The sequence below is a fragment of the Diachasmimorpha longicaudata genome, chromosome 10 (assembly GCF_034640455.1).
Source record: "Diachasmimorpha longicaudata isolate KC_UGA_2023 chromosome 10, iyDiaLong2, whole genome shotgun sequence".
In the NCBI taxonomy this organism is placed as follows: Eukaryota; Metazoa; Arthropoda; class Insecta; order Hymenoptera; family Braconidae; genus Diachasmimorpha; species Diachasmimorpha longicaudata.
Window position 1 is genome coordinate 4,351,363 of NC_087234.1, and position 9,154 is coordinate 4,360,516.

General features: G+C 38.9%; 2 protein-coding genes across 3 annotated transcripts; one reads left to right on the forward strand and one right to left on the reverse strand.

Moving 5' to 3' along the window:
* Nucleotides 1-1,117: 1,117 nt before the first annotated feature.
* LOC135166419 (uncharacterized) lies at nt 1,118-5,986 on the reverse strand. Its single transcript, XM_064128623.1, has 3 exons — nt 4,167-5,986; nt 3,116-3,922; nt 1,118-2,748 (listed from the first exon to the last, which is right to left on the reverse strand). The coding sequence occupies exons 1-3, from the start codon at nt 4,507-4,509 to the stop codon at nt 2,714-2,716; spliced, it is 1,185 nt and encodes a 394-aa protein (XP_063984693.1). The 5' UTR covers nt 4,510-5,986; the 3' UTR covers nt 1,118-2,713.
* A 153-nt stretch (nt 5,987-6,139) lies between these two features.
* LOC135166418 (small ribosomal subunit protein uS5m) lies at nt 6,140-8,770 on the forward strand. 2 transcript variants are annotated; one of them, XM_064128622.1, is made up of 6 exons: nt 6,140-6,288; nt 6,639-6,841; nt 6,949-7,050; nt 7,312-7,659; nt 7,754-8,184; nt 8,316-8,770. In XM_064128622.1, exons 2-6 carry the CDS (start codon nt 6,769-6,771, stop codon nt 8,712-8,714), a joined length of 1,353 nt encoding a protein of 450 aa, XP_063984692.1. In that variant the 5' UTR covers nt 6,140-6,288; nt 6,639-6,768; the 3' UTR covers nt 8,715-8,770. The 2 variants fall into 2 exon arrangements, with proteins under 2 accessions (XP_063984692.1, XP_063984690.1); XM_064128620.1 differs by lacking the exon at nt 6,140-6,288 and adding an exon at nt 6,340-6,491.
* The last annotated feature ends 384 nt before the right edge of the window (nt 8,771-9,154 follow it).

Consider the following 9,154-nt stretch of genomic DNA (forward strand, 5'->3'; position numbering starts at 1 on the left):
ATAGCGACCTTTAGCCTACGGCATTCGATTCGCGAGGCGATTTGGAATTTTTCTAGGGGTCCGGGAATATTCTAAAATCCATTTTTACATTTTTGGCGTTTTTCTCGGCTTCTGGACCTTCAAGAGCAAAAAGTCCTCCCGGATGAGCTACCCACCTCATCTGTGGTACTGTCTTATCGACAGACACGTTCACCATCGTAGTTCATGCGTCACAACTACGACATTTTGCGGCTGAAGCCGCTCCATAAGCGTCAGCGATATCGCCTATAATGTCCGAGATCGGGAGAGGGGGCGATGATTATTAGGGTTGGGAAGGGTTTATCAATGTATGAAATGGTGAGAAAGAAAAGAAGTATAGAGGGAACTTCAGAAAGGAGATATTTTTTTTTTAATTGTTGAACATATTTGCATTGAATTTTTTGAATTTATGGGGCCGACTGTTGGTAATAGAGAAATGAGAGCGGGAATTTCCAAAAGGGTTTGATTATTGTGAGGATTATTTATCAAAATACAACTCCCTCAGGCCTTAGCGAACTTGCAATTTGGTTGACATTTAAAACGGCAAAATCGAAAGAAAAATGAGAAGCATAATTTTTGTATTTATTGTCAAAGTCGCCAACACGCGAGCTATTTATCAAGGCATTCATTTTCTTTTGCAGATAAGCAAAGAATATGTAGTATGATAAATATTTAGAGAAATGTAAAACACGCATTAATGAATGCACAAGTCGTTGAGAGGTGATAAGAATATTTTTCATTGAAAAATTCTCATGTTGAATTTTTTAAAAGTATACTTTGAAATTCACGGGCCACGCGGCCTCTGCGACAGATTGTTAAAAGTTTATTGTGTCAATCTCTTTTAGTTCTATAACACAAGATCTAACGAGCATTTCGACAGACAATTTTTTTTGCAATTCAATTAAGGAAATCATTATTGGGAAGAGTATTGGCAGGGAATGGCAGGCTTCTTGGATGCCTGATCGTCCAGAGTGACTCTCTCTTGCTTCCTGAGAATCCTCCTTCTCTGGAAAAACTAGTTAGATTCAAACGAAGATACCTGTAAATAATCATTCAATGCCTTCACCGTGGGACTTAAATTATTTCAAGAAATATCGCCTCTAGTATATACGAAATATGTATATTTACGAAATTAGTCTTTCTATACAATTTTCTCATTTTTCCTTCACACTTTTTCTCACAAAGATTCATTGAATGTGTAAATTATTTTATCTATTAGAGCCTGAGTGAATTTGCCTTATTCATTTTCTATTTTCTAACATTTTTCCTTCGAGTTGTAAAAAAAACTCCCCGAAAATAATCACGTTTTTTCCTCTCATTTAAATAAATATAAATTCAAGTCAGTGTTGCGTGTATTCAGTCCGACACGCTTGAATGATGATAAAAGAAATGTCATTAAAGAATTAAAAAATGTATATGTACATAGGAGTCTAATGCACATCGATCGGTTCATTATTTTTCCTACAATGAATTTGTTAAAAAAAGTTTTTGCTTCACACCGAGATATCTTAAGGCACACCTCACGCTCTGTATCATTCAATTTCATAATGTATATATATATTTTTTTAAAGGTCTTCATAGTTCTTGATATTGCATAAATATGTTTCCTCCATACTAACCAAGAAAATGAAAAAAAAAAATTCTTACTCCTAAATTAACCAAAAATCGCTACAAATTCTCCAATAATAATAAGAATATAATATATCTAATTATGTATATTATGTAATATCTGTTTCTGTACATAAACCTATGTCTTTCATACGGGTCACTTTTGTTATCTCAATTACATTTCGCAAAGATCACTAAAAGACCTGTAAATTCATTGAAAATACCCATAACTCACAGTTTCTCAGGATTTTCCCTAATCATAAATTATTGATGAACTAGATCAATTAAACATTAATCAGAATTCGTTAAACATCAGTGTGAGTGGGATGCACAAGAATCAACGAGGAACGTTAATGACTTATTTAAAAAAATGATTTTTACAGTACAAAAAAAACACAATCTGAGAAATTGTTAGAATCTTGATAAATTCAGAGTGTAATAAAAATTAATCTCTAGTTGCGATTTTATTCACTGAATTTCAACGTGGGAAGATGAATATTATTTTGGTTGATTCGGCAAAGTGATTGAACTTCGCTGTTAATTCGAGACCCTATCACCTAATGGACGTTATCTGATAATTAAAGAAATATTCAATCAATTTGTTCTCATGCTAATTACCAGAAAATTGAGTGATTCACTGACGTTATCATGGGCTCATTGCACATTACCTCAAACGTAGTTGATTTTTAATACTATATGCACGAAGTTTATTAATGACTCGAGATGATTAAATTTGTTCTTAATGAATTGCAATGAAGCTGAGGGCCTTTTTCCATCAACATCGACAGACTTTGCATTTCAATTATGTACAGGAGGGTCGACTCATTCGTCTAGCAATCGGTTTTTCCACTTTTTTCCCTTCATCGATAGTTTGATTTTTCAATTTTTCTTCATTCCGGTTGGCTCTCGAGTTTTCAGTTCCAATTTTTTTTCTCCCTCTTGTGGATGATTTAATGGTGTAGAAAAATACTAGTGATAGTCATTGTCGTTGCACGGGCAGTGGGGCTGATATTGATAATTTATTCTTCACTAAGGCACCAAATTTGTTTTTTCTTTTTGCTTGAAGGTTTTTCGGGAGTTTTGAGATTCAACCGGCATGCTTCGACAAATTTAACGGCATATCTGGAACAAATTTAAAAGATTGGGGAAATTAGTTCCGGAGGAATGCTGATGAGGTTTTAAAGGGGTGATGACTATTCTGCACTTATTTACAATTGTGGGGATGATTTTTTAGAGGAACTGTGATTAATATTTCAAAGATATTCACAAAGTAATATTTTTAAATTCTAGTCATCTCGAACAATTGCCAAAAAATTTTTCTCCCGAAAAAGTCAGAAGTAAACTGGCAAATCGTAACTTCAAACTTTGCATTTTTCTCCCGAAAGAACTCAATATAAAAATATGAGAGTCAAGAAAATTAATTACTTTTGTCGAGTTACGTTTTACCCATTTGATTCGCGAAATCATTGAAATCCATGCCCATAAATACCTGATGGAGGCGTTAGAGTTTGTTCCCTATAATCCTTATAATGATGAACCGGTGAAGACGATGGATGTGGAGGTGGTGGGGGTGGATAAATGGGGAGAGGTGGTGGATAATGAACAGGAGGTGGATAGTGCATCCACAGTCCTGGTCTGTATGGTCCAGGTGGTAGCATTGGTACACCATAAATAGGATGATGAATCGATGTATTGGCAGATGCAACGAATGGATCGATTCTGCCCCTAGGATAGGAATGACTCGACGAGTATTTAACAGCATTAGTGTCCTCGAGCTTGAGGAGATTTCTGAGGAAGCCAGGTTCTGGACTTGGTTTGTCCTCACCCAAAATACTGGTGATACTGTACGAACACAACTGTTTCTGTGATTGAACAGAAGTTGTCGTTGTTGTGGGGGTTATGGGCTGGGGTGTGGCACGCCTCTTGGATGCTTGATCCTCGAGGGTGACCCTCTCCAATTCCCTGAGAATTCTCTTCCTTGGAGACACAACGTTTGGATCCAATCGGGATAACTTGTCAATAATGAGAGTCAGTGCTTTTCCTGGAGTGACGTTATTGCTTTTTGCTGATTGCTTCCGCCTCGTGTGAGTCTCGATGACGAGGGGCAGGGGCCATGGCTCCAGGGGACGTCGACGAATTCTCGCTAGTTGGCGGGACGGTGCGGAGAGACGATTGCGAGGATCACGGTGATAAGAAAAATTGAATTCCGTTGTCACGCAACGTCGGGGATGAGTCTGTTTCCAACAGTGATCTCGCTGCCAGGGACTCGATTGGATCGAAGAATTGTCATCGGATACTAAAACATCGATTGTTGTACTTGGTAATTAAATGACTAATAAAATCAATAACAAAATTAAATTTACCGAAGGTGTTAGTCATAAGAAGATTGTAATGATTCCTTCTCAATGAACATTGTGAGGTAATTCTTATAGTCAATAGAATAATTATCCCATTATTCACAATATTATTATCAAAAAGATAACGTTAGTGATCTGAAATTAATGTTCAATTGAACAAATGAATAGTAAATGGAAAATTACCACTGAGTGAAGTGGAGCTCTCCTGTCTGTTCGGTGTTGTGCTAGCAGGAGGCCAAAAAGTCTTCTTAGGTACAGGAAACCAAGTTGTCCTCTCACCATCCCTCCTGTGTGACAACTCCAGTATAAATTTGCCATCCTTAAAGAACTTCAATCTTCCCCCAGGTGTTGGCAAACAATTTCCCTCAATTCTCCCTTCTCCCTGTGGGCTCGCCTGAGGCGATGAATTTTTACCATTGGCCTTGGCAAGGGCTGGATGTAGGGCGGGAGGATCACGCGAGCACATCTCTGTCGTGCCCCTCACGTAATCTACGTGAGTGGGACATTCTGAAGACTTCTCCCGCATACTGTTACCCTACCACGACCCATCCCTCCAACGTTTAACCTCTCATCTTCAGCTCAACACAATAACCAAATGTCTCCCAGTAAATATTCAGTATTTTTAATTCAACACTCGTTACCTTGCCCACTCTTTCCGCTCTCTAGACGTTCTCAATCCGTCAGAGTTGATCGAACGAACCTGGAGGTACTATTGTCACATCACAGAACAAACAGTCAAATAATTGCTTTGAGAATGGCCGAGTTATCAGCCTCAATCGGATGAATCCAAGCTGTTGTCAATTGACACTCTCATCATCGACGATTAAAAAATCCCCAGGATGTTGTCCACGAGGTTGGAATAAGTGTTGGTGTCACGAGCACCAACAAATGCCCATTCTTGGCACTTGGCATGGACCCCCACAGCCAGGGCCAGACGAAAAATGCTCCCAAATAAAAACAACGAGATAAATAATCCAGTTCCTCTCTTCTCCAGTTAAAAACTAATAACTTCAGTGTTACACCACCCACGCACCAACTCTCGGTGGCCCTTCCCCGCAGCTTCGATTCACCCCCACGGAGTCACCGAAAATCTTATTTACGTCTCGGTTACACTTTGCACATCACTCAACTCACTCGATCTACTTTACACGATTTTCACCGGATTTGGAAAATTAACTGACACCAAAACTGATCCTATCGTAGCCAATGTTCCTCCCCAGTTCGATAAAATCCCAGGAATTTCGCCTGCTTGCAAACTCACGTCTCTAATTGACACGAGCTCTGAAGATGAATGATTAAAATTCACGTAACATCGATTGGTGCAGCATGCTGAATATGTTGGATGTTGATAGGATGATTCTGCTGATGTTCAGCCAGCTCTAGCCAAACGGTTACAATTTTTTATGGTGTTGGAGTGAGATATCACTGGCAAAGGAAGACAGATATTGTTGCATTTGGCTGATACTAGGGGAATAATACCGTCCCTGAAGGAGGAAGAGGTTTCCGCGCGTCTCGCCGGCTGATCTTTTTCTATCCAATTTCACTCGTCCAATTCGTTTTCATACAACCGTCCACCATTTCTCGTTTCTCATTCCTCTTATTTTAACTTTCATTTTATCCTCCCTGAGCTCGGATTTATCAATTCCAAATAAACGTTTGTTACTGTTATTTATCGTTAACACGAATTATCGATCATACACTGGTTATTGTTCATGAGTTGTCGTTGGGGCACAACGGGATGATTTTTAATTGGAGGATTTTGTGGTTGTTGATGAAAAATAAAGGTGAAAAAAACGTAATAATAATAAACGGAAAGCGGAACCCCAAGAAATTTTCTCTCGTGTCTACGTCCCGTGGGTTTAGCTCTCTCTCTTTTTAGGTGGTGTCTCACTTGCACTTGGGTAACGACAACACTCGTTGGTTCACAGTCCAGGTGCATTCCCATTGGCTGAGGAGCACTGATTTGGTTCGTTACCACATCGTTCCCCAACGATTTGGGAGGTGAACCGTGGAGGAAAAGTCTCACTGTCTCGCTCTGACGTGCACTAGGCCTACGGGTTTTAACGGTTTTAAGGGGGAGGAGGGTAGGGCGACGAGGAGCACACGGTTCGACTCCCACGTCTTGGGTATCGTTTGTGCTTGTTGCGCTACCAACCGCAGATCCCGTGGACCTGACGAGTATTTATTGTAAGCGAGGAGGATTCGGATGCAGTTTTTTAGCCCTCGAGTCCAATGGGGTTGGACTTGATTATCTGGGAGATTGGAAACGAATCTCCTCGGAATAGCGGAATGTGGAATCCGGAATGTAGGTTTTCGTCACTGGGGATAAAATGAATACATTATGTCACGTGACTGATAAGAGTGTTTTGTCTGGCCAGTTGGTAAATGATGGGTCTGAAAAGTATAAAATTCACAGTTCGAGGCGAAAAAACTAATTTTATTGTATTTAATTATAATGATATGAAAATAATTAATTAACGTATCAAGTCACGTCTTATTACACCTCTGGTAATGGGTAATTTTTTATTCCTGTTGTATATTTTCAATTGTTGTCTTATGTATTTTCAATTGTGTTTTCCATATTTCTCATTCAGATTTCATTGACTCAATGTTTTATCAGTTATTTTCGTCAGATAATTTCCTCTCATTGTTTAGATGCTCAGTTGTATCTACTCATCTAAGTCCAAACGGTGATATCTGAACCCCTAGGGGGACTCTTGTCGAGTTTGTTGTTCGGCATTTCTTCTGTTCGTGAGAAGTGTCGACAGGTTTTGAGAGTTTCAGGATGGCTTTCAGGATATTGAGAGCCTGTGGAGCTCTTGCTGGACCCAGGGTGTCCTTCAACATCCCCAAAACTGGTGAGTCATCTTGTCATTCGTGACATTCTGACTTTTTTGAGATACTAACGAATTCAGAAGCTTCTCCTAACCTAGAAATCATGTCCGGACGTTCTGCTGTTTTTTAGGAGTGCAGAGGGGCTTTCCAGAGAATCAATGTCTCCTGGAAACGATTAATGAAAGGACTCCAGTGACGAGTTTTGTCCGGGAAGTGTCGTTCTTCAATGAGTGTAAGGAAGACGTCTTTAATTCTGTAATGTTTGGGGAAAGAGGTTCTGGGAATAATTAGAATAATTACACCTCAGATTGTTCGATTTTTTTTATCACAAGGGAAATTCAAACGTACATTAAATCCTAAAAATGATGGAATTATTCCCTACAATCAAAAAATCGTGTAGTCAATTCCACAAAAATTATTACACGTTGAAATACTCCTGGAGAAGTCTGAAGATGTCCTTTGGGAGTTCCTCGAAATAATTTTCATCCTTCAGATCCTGCTGATCACCTTTGGAAGTCAGCGACCCATGTGAGCAATGCAGGAAGAAAGAGAGGTCGTGCAAAGTCCCGAAGAGTCATAAAAAATCTGAATAGGGGACAAATCATTGGAGTTGGTAAGAAGAATATGCTGTGGCCAGGGTTGAATGCCCCAATTCTGAGGGGCAAGGAGCTGGTGTACCAACAGAAACTACCGGAGAATCTTGAATACGAGAAGAAAATTTTCGCTGCCAGAGATGCCATAGTCAAAAAAAGGAGGGTCAAACTTTCACCCCTGGAAAGAGGGTGGACTGGTGCTAAGCCTGGAGGGAGGAGTATTGGACCTCCTGATCCTATTGGTGAAGGTGAGCATTCGAAGTGTTGAATTTTCAGGTGTCTTTCTCGTTTTATATTCTTTATTGTGTCCAAGCACGTTTCATTTTTGATTTTGGTCACCAGAGAATTTCGAGGGCTTTGACACGCGAATCCTCGAGTACAAATTGGTATCCGTTATGACTGGTAACATGGGTAGGAAGCGAAGAGTCAGTACAATGGTGATAACAGGAAATGGAAATGGTCTTGTTGGATTTGCCCTCGGTAAAGCGCCCGAGGGTCGAGCTGCACTGAAGATGGCGAAAAATCGAGCTGCCATGAAGCTCATGTACATTAACAGGTACAAGGAGCACACTGTGTTTCATGATTTCTTTTGTCAATTCGGGAAGACAAAGATTTTTGTCTCGAAGAAGGCAGAGGGCTACGGATTGGTCTGTCACAGGGCGATCAAGACCTGTTGTGAAATTGTCGGGATAAAAAATCTTTATGCCAAGGTCGAGGGATCTCACCGTCTCCAGCATATCATCAAAGCCTTTTTCGTCGGATTACTACAACAGGTAAATTTTAATTTGATTGAATCAATAAATGGAGTGATTACCGAATCAATTGATTCATTTAAAAAATGGCTCATTGAATTTTACCATTAATGAATAAATCAAACATTTTTGAATAAATTTTCCATTTTTAGAAATCACATGAACAATTAGCTGAAGAAAAACAGCTTCACCTAGTAGAGTTCAGGGCAGAAAACGGCAATTACCCTGTGGTGGTAGCCTCCCCCTCAATTGTAAGAAAACCCGAAGAAATTCCTTCTACTGAAGTTTTGGACTTCACTCAGTACGTAATGGATGGCAGAGTTGTCTACAAAAAGAAGAAGTTTCCACCATTCTACACTCGTGATTTATCATGGACTATTCGTCTGCGAAAGACCGCGTATTTGAGGAATAAAGAGGAAGTGAGGACTCGACTTTACGCTGAGCATGGGGAACTAAGGAGTTTCTTGTCGGATAAATACCCTGAGGCCAAGGGGCCGATATTCAGTGAAATGAGAAAAAAATGGCTTGAAGCACAACAGAAAGAGGAGTAAATCGATATAATTGTGTATATAATGAATGTTATAAATAAAAAAAAAGTTTTCCGTAATTCTAATGATTATATTTCATTTTTAACCCAATGTGAGCCCTAATCTTTGATTATATCTTTGAAAAATAACACGATGATGGAAAGGAAACGGTTTCTTCGAACGAAAAAATAGCCATTATTTATTTCTTTAATAATATGAAGAGTATTTTTTTTTTAAAACAATATTCCCCTCATTTTTTGAGAACTGAGGTCTGTTGAAAAAATTTTTTTTTTTTAATTCCATAAAATACTTTGATTTTTTCTGTAACTAGCAATAAAAGATAAATAAATAGCATAAACTTGAAAATCCCTAGAAGACAATAGTTATTATCTTTCCACCAGTATCAAGGTATTAAATTATTTAAAAAGCAATTTTTTTTAAACTGCAGTATTTCATGAAATTCA

What these genes read in the sequence shown, in the direction of transcription:
- LOC135166419 (XM_064128623.1), bottom strand. Translation starts at nt 4,509, where the DNA reads ATGCGGGAGAAGTCTTCAGAATGTCCCACTCACGTAGATTACGTGAGG. An exon ending in GAGCTCCACTTCACTCAGTG is followed by an intron (nt 3,923 to 4,166) that starts GTAATTTTCCAT and finishes TCGATGTTTTAG; the next exon opens with TATCCGATGACAATTCTTCG. An exon ending in AACTCTAACGCCTCCATCAG is followed by an intron (nt 2,749 to 3,115) that starts GTATTTATGGGC and finishes AATTTGTTCCAG; the next exon opens with ATATGCCGTTAAATTTGTCG.
- LOC135166418 (XM_064128622.1), top strand. Translation starts at nt 6,769, where the DNA reads ATGGCTTTCAGGATATTGAGAGCCTGTGGAGCTCTTGCTGGACCCAGG. An exon ending in CTTCAACATCCCCAAAACTG is followed by an intron (nt 6,842 to 6,948) that starts GTGAGTCATCTT and finishes GCTGTTTTTTAG; the next exon opens with GAGTGCAGAGGGGCTTTCCA. An exon ending in TCCTGATCCTATTGGTGAAG is followed by an intron (nt 7,660 to 7,753) that starts GTGAGCATTCGA and finishes TTTGGTCACCAG; the next exon opens with AGAATTTCGAGGGCTTTGAC.